Source organism: Hippoglossus hippoglossus, chromosome 13 (assembly GCF_009819705.1).
Source record: "Hippoglossus hippoglossus isolate fHipHip1 chromosome 13, fHipHip1.pri, whole genome shotgun sequence".
Classification (NCBI taxonomy): Eukaryota; Metazoa; Chordata; class Actinopteri; order Pleuronectiformes; family Pleuronectidae; genus Hippoglossus; species Hippoglossus hippoglossus.
In genome coordinates this window covers 15,988,803-16,004,228 of record NC_047163.1, presented here as the reverse complement: position 1 = coordinate 16,004,228, position 15,426 = coordinate 15,988,803, and the positions used below count along the sequence as shown (strand labels likewise).

General features: G+C 42.9%; 1 protein-coding gene across 1 annotated transcript; it reads left to right on the top strand.

The window, feature by feature from the left end:
• The first annotated feature begins 1,745 nt into the window (after positions 1–1,745).
• On the top strand, positions 1,746–15,426 carry LOC117772909 (protein yippee-like 2). The gene is made up of 5 exons (XM_034604487.1): positions 1,746–1,928; positions 9,441–9,672; positions 11,306–11,349; positions 12,087–12,195; positions 15,120–15,426. Exons 2-5 carry the CDS (start codon positions 9,556–9,558, stop codon positions 15,207–15,209), a joined length of 360 nt encoding a protein of 119 aa, XP_034460378.1. The 5' UTR covers positions 1,746–1,928; positions 9,441–9,555; the 3' UTR covers positions 15,210–15,426.

Sequence of the window (15,426 nt, the reverse complement as noted above, 5' to 3'; positions counted from 1 at the left end):
AAATATGTAATATTAATAAAACGAATGGGTTTTTTGTATGGAAAAATATCTGGTAACTACCTGCAGACTGACAGCAGGTGGCAGTGTAGACTGGAGGGATTTAAAGTTTTTCCCAGCAGCGAAAACGTGAATGAAGCTGGACACGTTTCACTCCAGATAAATCTACAGTCGAGACTTTCTTACTCATTAATTTAACAAGACTAAGGTGCATTTAAAACATCTTACGCGACCAAACGAGTCTCTGCCATAAACTGTTTATAAAAAGTTTCTGCTGGAGTCTGTTCTTCATAGAGATAAGTTAGGAAAATGTGGGTTTCCAGTGATTTCATTGGTTACTCGTGTCTACGTTTCCACCAATGAGCACAGTGTTGCTATGGCTGATCGGTTTGTTGATTGGCTGAAGCGGCTGTCAGTTATTCATCAAGCCAACTCGGCTTAATCTCTGGTCAAGATAATTCACTGTGTGGCGGAGTGCACTTTATTACTTTATGGTTCGTATTTAGATAATGGCTCCTATTCACAAAGAAATTCCTAACACAGGGATTTTCTACCAATGAGACACATTGTAATGGTAAATCTCTTTTCATTCACTTCACTGGTAGAATTTGTGAAAACAAGTTTGTCACAAGGGAAAAGACATGAAACTAGTCTTCAATTCAATTTTAATTTAGTGTCAAATGAGGTCGAGAACTTACACTGTTACACTTACACTGAGAAACCACAACAGTTCCCACAACAAACAAGAAGTTGGGGGAGAAAACAAAACTGCCTCGACCTGTGGGGTGAGAGAGATGTGGGGGGAAAGGTGAAGTGACAGATATAGGATTTTGCTAAATCAGGGGCCCCAATTTACACAGAGGGGCCAATTGCTTGTCCAACATCCGTGAACAATTCCTAATTCACTAAGGTGAAAATATAAGAGATTCCCTTTGCTCTATAGCTGTGAGCAAAGTCACACGTCATGGAATATATATATATATATATATATATATTGTCTCACTCAAGTGCGTTAACGTAAAACATGAATGCAAAAGCCACAACACAAGTAGAAAAATTTACAATTCTTAAGTTGTATCTAGTGTTAGTTAGTTACGAGTTTAAAGACTACTTAGTTTTAAGACTACTTACAAGACAGACACTTCGGGGGCGAACCAGATTTCAGCTGTGGTCAGTGCCCCCCCCCCCTGGTCCCGCTTCTGGATCCGCCCCTGGCAAGAGAAGGAAGAGAAAGGGATACAAAAAGATAAAAACAACAATTTCAATCAGCTTTATACAGAGTTTATCTGTGTGCTATAACTAAAGGAAACAAAGAGTCATGTCAAACATACATGTGCGACATGGAGTTTGGTTTCTAAAAGAATATATATTTATATATGAACTGCAGTAGTAACTAGGAGGAGGAACACAAAGAACATTTAGGCTAAAAACACGGTGTAAATGACAACGCTTCATGTTGAATTTGAAGGTGGGGGGGGGGCTCACACACAATTGGTCACCATTTACTTCTTTTGCAATTGGATGTGGCTGCAAGGCTGTTTACCCCTTAAACTCCAAAAGTATTTTGTGGACTCAAACATGTCACCTACAGTCCTACACCCCCCCCCCCCCCCCATCGGCATAGTGAGTAGATAATAAATAAAGCTGACTCTGACTGTCCAACTGTGTTCCTACGAACCCGGAAGTAGGCAGCAGCGCCCCCTCTCTCTCCGGCTGACTGGTTCATCCCTCTCTGTCTCTGTCTCTTCTAAACTGAGCTGAGCTGCGCGTCAAAACATTGCGTCTCCTGCAGAAGTCGCTGGGCCGAGGAGAAGCGCTGGAGACTCGCGGCTGGAGGCATCGCGGGCTGTGGGGTTTGCCACTGACACGAGGAAGGAGCTGCCACATTTCCTGGCTACGTGGAGATCCGCAGTTTTTTCTCCCCTCCAAAGGTAAAGTGATTTCCCTCTGCGCTGCGCTGGATTTGTTGTTACGCACGTTCCTCACGTCGCTCCACGAAGCCCTCCGTGGAGCTGCAGGCTGTGCAAGACTTTTTCTGAGCATAGATCGCATGTACACGTTTTGTAAATAGACAACAAAAGGACAAATTGGGGTTTTATATGTTGTCAACACACATATGTCCAAACTCTTCCTCGTGCGTGGACTGATGCTGTCTCTGTGTGCGCGATGCGTCCTCTCTGTGGTGGACCTACGGGATCTGCTGCTTGTTGTTAGCACGCACGCTGTTCGTGGTGGCAGTCGTGCACGTATGCGCCATCATCCGCCGTGCACGCGCCTGGCAGTGATTGCGCGCGTCAGCTGTGATCAATGCGGGGTTATCACGTCACGATGTGGTCGTGAACACTGACCACCTGATTCCCATCGATGTGTCAAAGTCAGTGATGGTGTTTAAGGATTTGCGTGTGCGCGTGCGCGTGCGCGTTTCCAGCATTGCTGAGCTGAGGCATCCCCACCATCTGTGCTCCGTGTGGTGGCTGAAGTTCTGCCCCAGATAAAGTGCAGCACTGCCACTGACACTATAATCATCCCCAATAATCACACACACACACACACACACACACACACACACACACACACACACACACACACACACACACACACACACACACACACACACACACACACACACACTGTTGTTCTGTGTTTATTGTGTTACACTCAATAGGTGATGTGACACTCATTCTATCAGCCTCTACAAGTCAGTGACATGTAGACTTGCCGGTAAAAAGTCTGCAACCATCCACCTCCAAGGAAATCTACAAAATAAAGTCTCTGAGTGCAAACGGTTCAGGAGTGCACAGCCTTCCCTCTGTTTTCATTGCAGAGCGAGCGTATAGATAGTTATTGATCACGTTAGGGGTCAGTACTCAGTGATCGAAGATGATGGGGTCAGAGAGCTGGAGGCATTGAAAGGTGATCTACACCACAGAACTTGTTTGCATGAACAAAGTTGCGTAAGGTGTGTTGTGCCGACCATCTCTCTTTTATTACATCACCTGCTTAGTTTTTTGTAGTTTTTTTTGTATCATGACAGTGTTGTCATGTGTTAGCAACAACTTGGAAATGAGGAAAGTATGAGTTATAACCACAATGATCAAGAAGTACAATGAGTGAGTGCTTCTTTGAGGAGTTGTACACGTAACAGCAGATTGTGTGTCAAAATCAGCTGAATGCTACGGTGGCCGAGACGCCTCACACAAGCTGAATGTAAGAGTTGCAACACTACTGCAGAAGTGACAACACTAATACAAAAGTGACAACACAACATCAACAGCCACAACACTAATACAAAAGTGACAACACAACATCAAAACCACAACACTAATACAAAAGTGACAACACAACTGCAAAAGCCCCGATACAAATGCAAAAGTGACAACACAACTGCAACGGCTGCACAACGGAAACACAACCACAAAGCTAGTGAGCAAAAAATGATGTTGACAATGAAAATTATGCGATCAAGTAAGCCTTTGTGGTCATGACCGTTCTATGGCCTTTGCATTTGTGTTATGGCTTTTGTGGTTGTCTTGTCACTTGCGCTGGTGTTGTGGCTTTTGCAGTTGTGTTGTTTTTTTGCATTCGTGTTTTCCGTTAAAGCGTTGGTGTGAAACATCTCAGCCGCCGGAAAAAACAGGCATCACCCTCCATAAAGCTGCTGTCGTCTGTGTGCACGACCAATAGAAGAAGATAAGAATATAAAACGTGGCAACAGTAACGCACGCACACACACACACACACACCTGGGATGCAGGGGCATTGCCTCCTCAGTGAGATTTGATATGAGTGAGAGGGGGCACAGGGGAGTTTTTTTCCTCCTGTAGTCGGTGATGTCATGCTGCTGCACGCTGTTGGTCCTGGTGCAACACTGAATGGAGAGCAGGGTGAAAGTACACAACAACTGTGTCGGTGCAGCTCGTGGGCAGCGTACGACACACAGCTCATTTGAAGCGACACACACACACACACACACACACACACACACACACACACACACACACACACACACACACACACACACACACACACACACTGCTCCTTCATTCATTTTGCCTCCTCCCTGTCCCCGGCTGACTCCCCTCCTCTCATCTCTCTACCCTCGTATCTCTTCCTCCCCTCCATCTCTCCTGCTCTCAATCATTGTCGTAGACAGCAGCAGCGGCAGCATCAGTGCGTTACATAACAAAGGATTTTTTGTTGGGATACAAGGGCCCTTTCGGCTGGTGAGATTCGTGGCACGTAACCTTTTGTGATGACACCCATAAATGACCAGAATGGACGGCACGGCGACCTGAAACGACCCGCGGCAGCACTGACGAATAGCCAGAGTGACAGCAGAAAAAAATGTATACACAAACATGCCGAGAGGCGTAGAGACGGACGAGGAGACGACACAGGCCAGGCAGACTGAAAGATAAACTGGTAGAAGATGGACAAATACCAAAACACACACACGCTGTGAGGTTACGCAGACTGTCTCTGTCCTGACGTGTCTGATTTGATAAACATTTCCCTGCTGCTGGAGCCTGTCGGGATCTCTGCGATATCTTCTTCTTGTCATCTGATTATTTATGTAATTTGTTATTCTGTCAAGAGTTGTTTTTTTTAGTGCAGAGCAGCCTGTTTGCATCAGCGTTTTTACAGCGTGCCATCAGCAACAACCTTTACCCCGACAAAATATGTTTCCTTGAAAAATGAATTTCAAGTGTGTCCACCCACCGAGATGTGCGCTGTCATACTGTTCTTGATGAAATGTCAATCAGCGTCACAGTTCGGCCTTGAACAGGTCCAGGACATTTTCATTCACTTCTCATCTTTAGAGCTGCCTGTCTCCCTTTTGTTGTTGTTCTGTCATTACGGTGAGAGAAACCAAAATATATTTTTAATTACAGATGTTTATGTCACTGTTATACAGTGTCAGAGTTTATACCTCCTAAATCAAAACCATGGCTGCAGCTACTTTTCATCGCTATTCATCTGCTAAATATATACGGTTATTATCCATCCATCTATTATCTATACCGCTTATCCTCTGAGGGTTGTTCCCAATCCTAATTGACATTGGGCTAGAGGTGGGTTAAACCCTGGACAGGTCACCATTGTGTCGCAGGGCCGATCAACAACAACCATTCCCATTCACACCTATGATCAATTAAGAGTCTCCACTTAGGAGAACCTGGAGAAGAGACACAGGGAGAACATGTAAACTCCACATAGAGCTCTTCTTGCTGTGATGTGGCAGTACTAACCAGTGCATCTATAAATCTATATATTTATCTTTATCTGCATCTGTAGGACAATAAAATGTCAGACAAGAGTAATATTAATATATTTTTAATACAATAAACATCAAACGCTTATAACTAAATAAATTGTTTGTCACTTGTGCTTGAAAATGACTTAATCCATTGAATAGTCAAACATTTTAGTTGTACAGTAAACTAAACTCTTCGGCTCAGGCCTCCACTTCCCACACAGTGACGGCATTAGAATATATTTTTAATCACATTAGTAAGAAGCATCTGTCCTCATCCGAAGCCACTTACCAACACTGCTGCTACTGTTGTTTGGGCTTTAATGAAGTGATACCTCAGAGAGCGACTGCAGACCCTCAAGAAGATGTGTGACACGTGTAACGCTGCCCTGCTGGTGAATATCACTCCGTTAAAGGCACATTAGCACATTGGGAGAGGGAGTATGTCAACACGCTGGCAGCTAACTGTAACTGCATCCCTACTGCAGCTAGTTGGAGTAAACATCACGTCTGTCCCACCATGTCGTCAGCTGTGGTGGATACCATGTTTACATTCAAGACATTTTGTCCTGAGCGACTAATGCAGCATCAGGGGCATTGCAACAGGGTAGACAAAGCAAGCAATTACCTGGGGCCCCCCGAGCTGAGAAGGGGCCCCTGAGAACAGCTGATTACATCCAGAGCAACAACAATTGTGTGAGAACTCCATTAAATCCTATAGCCCCTTTTCCACTGGTCAAAACACCTGGTAACATCTAGCTTTTGTCTGCAGTGGGAATGGATTTAAACAGCATTCACTCCCAGGTCAAAGGATTCTGCAGTAGACAGGGGTTTTAATCGGCTCTGGCTATGATTGGTGATGGAAATTAGACACTCGAGTGAAGGCGCTAATTTGGCAAGACAGCGAGGTGAGAGCTTCTTAGTTTGTGATGTCGAACATGATGCACCGGGGGAAAAAACTGGAAGGCAAACTCCTCCACTGGCAATGGGAAAGGAGTCAGTCATCTTTTTTTTAGTGAGTTTAGTGGCTACGTTTAGAGGTGGTTGGGGCTTGCACTCAGAATGTACTTTTATTTATGTGTATGCAAAGTCTGCCCTTTGTTTCTAATTTTCATACTAAAAGAATCGTTTGAAGATTGGAATAGTTTGGTATCATATGTTTCTTGCTGGGGCACTTTGGGTCCCTTTATGCCCTCAGCCCCCAAAGTCCCTGGAAACGCTCCTGTGCAACTTTAAAAGAAGAAGCCTGATCGAATCTAAAGCTCAAGCTTATCTTCCTTCATTACAGACAGCACCTACATCTTAAAGTTTAATTGTAATCAGATTGCAAATTATTACAACAGATAACAAAAAATATCCTTTAAATATCTTTATTAAGCTCAAGGTGATGTCTTCAAATGTTGGGGGGAGCTGGGGCCAATCTGACGTCGGGCCTTGAGGTCGGGTGACAGTGCTAACCACTGCTCCACCGTACCGACCAGGAATCAATAATTTGGAACAAATCTGTGAGGAAGCTTCATAAAGTTTTTCCTTGACTCACTCTAACCAAGAGGATAAAATATACTTTGACTTAAACGTGTGTGTGTGTGTGTGTGTGTGTGTGTGTGTGTGTGTGTGTGTGTGTGTGTGTGTGTGTGTGTGTGTGTGTGTGTGTGTGTGTGTGTGTGTGTGTGTGTGTGTGTGTTGGGGGGTCAGCTCTGACAACTGCACTGAGCGCGTCTTTGTGCCTCAATCCCACACCGCTGGCACCGAGTCAGAGGAGAGAAAACAAGGGCACGTCTCTCTGCCTTATTTATTTATATCCCCCCGCTCCTTCCCATTAGCACTGGAGCCTTTATCAGCCTCCGTCCGACACTAAAAACAATCGCACTGAAGAGCAGTAAAGTAATGAGGCTCGCTCGCTCGCTCTGCCTCCGAGTTGTTTGTCCTGAACTCACAGACGCCTCCTGCTCCCATTCAGTATTTTATTAGTTTTTCCAGATGGTTCAGTGAAGACAGACAGGAAGGAGAGGGGACATAAGGGGACCAAATATTGTGAAGGTGATGAAACAACTCGTCAAATTTACAACAGAACTTTCATATAGAGTCAAAGTCTTGTGGATGACAAGAAATATTGTTGTCAAGTCTGAAAGGTCAAGATTTCTATATGAATTCAAATGAGAAAGAAGAGTAGTTGAAATAGTAGACAATTCAAAAGTGGTGACAATTTATGTATTCTGGAATAATTTGAATTGGGCGTGGCAAAATGGCTCAAAAGTCCCCCCCCCCAAAAAAAATGCAGCCCTTTACTTCGCTTTCACCGATCTTCACGAAATTCGGTACACGTGTGTATCATGACCAGACGCACAAAAAAGTCTCAAGGAGTATTATAAAAAAAGCAACAGGAAGTTGTCAATTTTGGATTTATTGTAAATTTTTGCCATTTTACACGTTGTGTATTTTAATGAACTCCTCCTAGAGCTTTCATCAGATCAACTTCAAATTCGGTGAGGGTCATCTCACCATTGAGATTAAAACCACCTTGATTATTTTCATAATCAAGGTTTTATTATACAGGTTGTTGTATCTGTATAGTCAGTGTCAGTGGTCATAGATTCCTTTGATGTCTTAGATGTTGCAAAAGTAAAAAGTTTATACGATCTGAAGAGAAACAAGAGTTTTTTTGACCTGAACAGATCTATTAGTCTGTATGTAGTGATAGTGATAGCACCTACTGGCAACAGGGAGTAAGCCTCATTTTACAATTTAAATTAGATTAAAAGCCCTGTCACCCTTGTTCCTAAGCCTAGTTTGTGGAATGGCGAGCCGATCCTTGGATGAGGACCTCAGGTTGCGACTGGGCACGAATGGTGTCAGAAGATCAGTGATGTGCTTGGGTCTGAGAAAGCGAGCCTTAAATGTTAAAATAAGTTCCCCGTAAGCCAGTGACACTAAACTTGGGGTAATGTGCTGTCCCTTTTTTGTTGTGGCGAGGAGTCCGGCTCCTGTATTAATAATAATAATCGGGAGAAAATAAAAGCATATATTACAATCTCAAGATTAAAGTTGAATTATAGAATAAAACTACAAAGACAACAGCTGCACCACAACAAAGAGAACAAAGGCCTCTTAACTCTTTAGTAGTTTTTACTGTATAATCATAGCGTACCCCTGTCCTATGGCCCCCAAGCCTTTGGGATGGGTTCCCAGGCCAGCTTGCTAATCTTCTCAGTCACCAGGGCATACCAGCACAAGTATTTTAAGGGCTCGGTCTATTTGGATATCATGGAGAGAGCATAGCCTGATCCTCGCAGTTGTGCTACGGTAAGAAGATTATCTCTGCAGCCTCATAGACTTAAACACAGAATGTGAGCTAGCGTTGCCGGCGGTGTGCACTGAAAAGACCTGCGTTCAACAGGAGACAGTGCAGAGTGGAGACCAGTGGACAAGAAATTGGCTGCTTTTACTTAAAATTTTCAGCCAATACTTAATTGACCTACTGATGAATTGCTTGATTTATAAAATGCCACATTGTGTGAAATCATCATATTTTCCCAGATTGCAAGGGGACATTTCCATACAATGGTCCCAAAACAAGAAGTTGTGCAGTAGCAATGGTATTAAACACTGGAGAGAAGCAGGAAGCTCTCACATTTTGTATTTTAGCTTAAACAAGATAAAGTCTACAGGCGTGTAGCTCCGTGAGGCTGTACTTAGGCACAGCAGGACTTTGATAATGTCAGCATGCTAACACGCTCACAACCACATATGCTAACATGGTAATATTTGATTTCCATGTTAAGTGTGGTAGTTTAGCTATTTAGCACTGAAACATGACAGTTTTGCAAGAATGAAGTCATAAACTAAACCTGTTTGTGTCTGACCATGCTTTTGTATCTTGACCGGCTATGACTATGTTGTGTATTGGTGTGTTGGTTTATTGTGTGAGAAAACCTGTACTGAGTTTGAATGAATCTCCTGTAGTAGATTTCCCTTCGTGTTTTCAGCTTATTAATATTGCACCCTGTCTCATCACGTCATAGCTTTTCGAGGTTTTAGGAGTTTGACAGATGCAAGCAGGCTGGAGAGTTCTCAGGGCAGACTGTAATCCCATCAGCAATTATACACCTGTGGCTCAGTGCGCAACATCCGCTTAAGGAAGGAGCTGTTACACAACCATTTAACCACTAGGTGCTGTTTTACCCCCCAGGTGTTCGCCTCCCGACCCACCGCCCACCACGGCCCTCACCTGTGTGTTGCGGTGCTTCCCTTGTGAGCCGACCTGGGCTGGCAGTCCGTTCTTGCACCGCCCGCCAACCCCGCCCATGGTCAGAATGACGCGCTCCAAGACCTTCCAGGCGTACCTGCCGAGCTGCCACCGGACCTACAGCTGCATCCACTGCCGAGCTCACCTGGCCAACCACGATGAGCTCATCTCCAAGGTAACCCGACGGCATCGGCAGCGCTCCGCTCCAGTGACTTGACTCACCTTACCAACAGTGGTAGCCCCTGGAAACCATTGAGACAGGACTTACATTCAAGCAGCTCAGCTTCAGGTTTTGTTTTACTTAAGAAACGTAAAAAGTAATTCACTTTATTGTGTTTGTCTCTTTTAGTTTACAACACTTGACATGAGTTTAGAGACTGGCTAAAGATAAAGGAAAAGTGGATTAGGATTTATAAAAATAAACATCAGGCTGAACACCTGTATGTATGTGTCAGCTGCTGCCTCACTATTGCCTGAACATGGATTATGTTATAAACTGGTTAGTGAATTGGATTATGAATGCACCATCCCTTTTTCCATGAGCAATTATGACAACATACTCACCCGTGCATGTCTGCCCATCACAATACAGCTGCCAATAATACCTGCTCTTGTGTTGGCAAATAGACTATTTTGCTTGTGGTAAAACTACTTGAGAATAAATCCGCCATGGTGACATCAGTAGAATATTAGTTGTTACTATGAGACTAGTCAATAATTTAAAGTAAATATTAAAAGAGGTTTTTTCCACTGGTTTTAAAGAACTTTGTGTTGAATGTTCAGTGTTTAGGATTTAGTGGCATCTAGCAGTGAAGTTACAAATCTCAGCCAGATGAATAACCTCTTGCCAATCTAATTACAAGTGGGTAGGAGAACTTACATTGGCCATCAGGTAATGTAGAAACGTGAAAGGCCCTCTCTAGAGCCAGTTTGGTTTTGTCCCTTAGTTTCATGTGATTCCATACTAATGAAAATATAATTATGACTATTATATTTAATTTCTGCTGAAAGATCCCCAACATCCTCCACAAAGTAAAAGGCCTGTCTCAAATAAGAAGGTGGCTCAGGCTGAATTTTACTCTCTGAACCCGTAAAACTAACCAAGCCTGAACTCTACATGCATTCTGTTTTTTTCTGTCCTAACCTGACCCAAGCCCAGATTAAGTTCATGATATAATATAATGATATAACAATAAGCTGCGCTGAGTTGGTGTTGTTGGTGTAAGATTTAGGTAAAAGAGATCTATTGGCAGAAATTGAATATAAACTAATCCTAATGATGTTTTCACTAGTGTGTGATCATCTAAATTGTATGAATTGTTGTTTTCTTGACCCTAGAATGGGTCCTTTATATTTAAATACTTTATATTTACATCGAGAGTGGGTCCTCTCAATGGAGGCCGGCATGTTTTTTTACAGAAGTCCAAACTGGACAAACTAAACACCTTTTGAGTTTTTATGACAACTGAAGGCTACCACATGTTCTCTGTCATGTTTGGAAGGGGAGGTTAAGGTGAGGGGTATTCCGCTGCAACATGCAACTTCACCACTAGATGTCACTAAATTCTACACAGTGTGCCTTTAAGTTGATAGCCCAGTCTACATGACAGAACCCAAATGGAACCCAAATATCATTTCAAAATGTTTGTCCCATTGGTCCCGACGGGCTTGGGTCAGGTATCCACACGAAAATCTCAAATCTGCAGTTTCTTCTATAAAGGAAACAAACCTATTTGTGGAGAACACACTGTATGATAAAGAAGATTCTTATTGTCAACCCCTATCTTTGTCTCATCTTGTCTCTGCAGTCATTCCAGGGCAGCCAGGGCAGAGCCTACCTGTTTAACTCAGTGTGAGTATCTGTCCAAACCAAGGGTGTAACTTTGGGGCGGTTCAGGTAAAATACTCTGGATAATTCCTAAATTATTATTAGAATAATTGTTTGATAAACCAGAATTAATCAGTTAATACGTGATATTTGCCAGATAATACCAACTAACTTGTATGCAAAATTTCAACAATAAAATTGGGGTTAAAAAAGGGATTCTTTGTTCATGTTGCAAATATAGAATATTGAAAACCAACAGTCAATATTTTTCATTCGGTGTGATGGGATGACAATTGGGGGGTTGTACAGGCCGGTTTTGATTATTGGAAGCATTTAGATCCTCCTGTTTAATGGCTTTGCAGGTGACTTGTTATGGGTTAGGAAAAACATGCAGGACCCAAAGTGATCTAACATATCCAGGTGCTATGAAGTGGGTTTATAAAGCAGGTTGTTCCACATAGACGTGGTGTTGTTTCTGTGGCTCTGAAGCAGATGGAGCCAGCCTGTGCCTCGCAGCGCTGTCATTATCAAGCTGAATTGAGTGTTGAAATTAGACCATTTGAATCTATGCTCTGCGGCCCGGTGCCCTATCAGTATGCGCTGGGCGAGTGGGCGTGAGGCGGTGACTCACTCAGAGCTCATCATACAGTAGATGCAACTGAGCAGTTTGAGACACTTTCACAAAGTGAAGGCTTTTTTAAACAGTTTTTCACTGTCTCTGCCTGTGTCTCCTTCCTTTTCACTGATTCTCCCACTCTCAGGGTGAACGTCGGGTGTGGCCCTGCAGAGGAGAGAGTGTTGCTCACAGGCCTGCACGCAGTAGCAGATATCTACTGTGAGAACTGCAAGACGACCCTGGGCTGGAAATACGTAAGTGTCCCTCGGCTGATATGATGCACGGCACCGCAAACTGCATCCAAGGTTAGAGGACGATAAACTGGGAGGCTGCTGTTATGGCACAACCTAATTTTATTTTCGCCCTTATTATGTTTGGACCTCCTCTTCTGTCAGGGTCAGTGCGGCTGTGGGCTGAATTATTAATCAGATTTCTCAGAGCAGATGGAGACAAGAAGGCAAAGTCTTAATTTATCTTAAGGGACTTGTGATGAGTCTTGTGGAAGTAAAAATATCTTGATCAGGTCTTGATTCATCACTTCATATGTCTCATAGGTCAGAAATACATTAGTGGCTTTTATACTAGACATGGTAGCTGTGTTTTAGAGCGTAACAGGCTCTGGTTAATTTCCCATTCCTTTTCCTTTAAAAAGAGTTGTAAGCCTGCAACCAGGTCGACCAGCTATAAGATGAATCGTGGCCAGAAAACATTTGTTTTGGAGTGAAAACATAGGGGAAAACGAAAAAAAGGTACAAGACTGTGTATAATTATTTCCAGAGTGTTGAAACAACTTTCCAACGACTTCCTGTGCGTTTCTTCTTCAATTTAACCTTGTTGTTAATATAGTGTTGCTATCTAGTGTGTAGTTTAGTAACATGGTCTAGTAGTGTTAGTGTTGTCAGTGACATGGTGCAGTGCTTCATTCCCAACTGCAGTCACCACTCGGGCGTCCATCAATGCATGATTTTCTAAGTTCCATTCCATGGTAACAGAAAGGTTCACCAATCAGCAACGTTGCTATTACACCGGAGGATTCTGGGTAGTGTTGTACTTTCCTTGACATTGCAAGTAAAACATGTTTTTCTTACAACGCAGTCGATGTTATACAAACTTGTGGCCTCATCGTTTCACATCTCTTAGCTTGTGGTAGGTCTACCTTGGATGGTTAAAATATTATGGCTGATAATCATAAGCTCTATTCAAAACATGAATAGCAATTTGACTACTGGAACCATGCTGTTGAGCTCCTTTTCATGTGGCTAATTTACATCACAGCCATCGCTGCTCAGTGTCAGTAATTGTTGATTAAACTCACTTACAGTGTTAAATTAAGGTTGACAGCCTGGCTAATATCAGAGCCTTGCATACAGTGAGTGTCTGTTTATAGCATAGTATAGCATATCAAAATACACGTGCTATATTCATTTAGCACAGATGGTATTTAAGGAACCGTGGCAGGGGGAGCAAAACAGAATCCACACATGTTAGCGGTCATCATATCAACAGATTCGAGCATGTGCAACTGTCATCACTGAACCCTGTCAGAATGAAGGTGAGAGTTTACATTATAGGGCACCCTCATAGATTTAACACACATACACAAACATATGCACACGCCTTGTTTTTTTTACTTCTAAGAAGGCTCCGGTGACCAGCTCTCCTTGCCTGACCTCTGACGATCATGTTCACTGCTACGTGTCTAAACCGCAAACCCGATTCTTTAACCTCTCTGCCTAAAAATAGCTTTTTTTTCCTCGTGGTGCCTGGAAAACACCTGGTAAACCAGCTTCAAATGTAGCTACTCTTCTGTGTAGTGTCTATTCCTGTCAGGACCCCACAAGGCAAAGAAAACAGATCACATGCATGCACACGCTCACAAACACTGGCTAGGATCTTAACGGAGGCTTGCTGTTTATTATCACTTGCAGCAGTGTTGATTTTCTGCACTCGTCACAGTTCTATTGAGAGGTTTGACCCACTGCACTTCTACAACGGGAAATCTGATAATGTGCGTCTGCAGCTCGCAACCAAAATAGCCCAACACAAAACAAGATGCAGATGGTCCACGGTGAAAGTGCGTTTGTTTCAGCCTGTTGTGTGATGCCATTTTCAAGAAAGGCTTTCAGAGAACGATTGGGCTGTAAGAGGGAACACAATGTCGGTAATGGACTTGGACAGTAAGCAGAGGTCATTTTCTGCCATTTTAACAGCATTGATTTGCAGCTCTGCTGTTTAGTGTGTGATCTGAAATGGCAAAAAAAGTTTCGGCAAAATTAAGCGGTGTCAAAAATAATGCCCACAGGTGTAAATGTTACATTTTTCACAATGAAATATTAAGATTTTAAAAAGTTATGCTAATAGTTAATCTTAAAAGTTATGCTAATTGCTAATCTAAGAAACGTAACCAAGTCCAATGGAAATATCTTGATGTTTACAAGTTTTTATATAAACCATAGAACACATTAAGCTTTTAGGTTTTCTATTGGCATCACGTTTGGTTTTTAACCTTGTACCTTTTATTACAAGCTATTTACTCTTATTAGGTTTATATCATTAAGCTAGGCTAATGATGGTAAAGTCATGCTTTTCATAATATGTATATGCAGTTAGCATTGGATAGCCTATGATAAGGATAAATTAATAAATAAAGGGTGAAAATGTACAATTATGGGTTAAATTGATATATGCTACTTAGTGAAGATAATAAGTATGTGTGTTGCCCAAACTCTGGCTTCATGTGGTTTACATTCTCCAGAGGAGTTTTGGATTACACGCCTAACAATACATGTTACAGCCTGCTAAAGTAGAGTAGACTATATCAGTGTTGGAACTGCCTGTGGCCTTTTTTCTATTTTTTTCTGTGGCAGATTGTTTGTGGTTAGAGACTCATTTCTGCCAATATAAGGTACGATGATCCAATCACTTTTCATTCTGCAGACTCCTCAGTGTTTAGTGACTGACGCTTGTATAACAAAGAGCCACGAGCAGAGACAGGACAAAAAGGAGTCAAGGGTTACAAAGAGTGTTCTGGACTGTTTTTTTTTAGGTTGCTAGTGTCTTTCCCCTTCATTATCCTGCCCTCTGTCAGAGATATAAACATGTTAATATCCTCAGTCCATCTGTCATTTGAATTAAATGCTGTCCCTCTTTCTCTCCTGCCTTCTGCCTCGCCCTCCAGGAACATGCATTTGAGAGCAGTCAGAAGTATAAAGAGGGCAAGTTCATCATTGAGCTGGCCCACATGATCAAGGACAACGGCTGGGACTGAGGGACAAGCACCCGGGACATGACTGACCGCAACAGTGGAGGGGGGGTACAAATGGATAGAGGAGGGGGAGCAGGGGGGGAACGTGTGTGGTGGGTGAGTGTGTGACTTTGGTTTGGCTGATTTACCATTAACCTTTGTAACTCTCTGCCAATCCCTCCCTACCATGGCTCTTGATGCACACACACACACACACACACACACACACACACACACACAC

Coding starts and splice junctions, on each gene's coding strand:
- LOC117772909 (XM_034604487.1), top strand. CDS start 9,556: ATGGTCAGAATGACGCGCTCCAAGACCTTCCAGGCGTACCTGCCGAGC. Junction 9,673..11,305: donor ACGATGAGCTCATCTCCAAG/GTAACCCGACGG, acceptor TTGTCTCTGCAG/TCATTCCAGGGCAGCCAGGG. Junction 11,350..12,086: donor GCCTACCTGTTTAACTCAGT/GTGAGTATCTGT, acceptor TCCCACTCTCAG/GGTGAACGTCGGGTGTGGCC.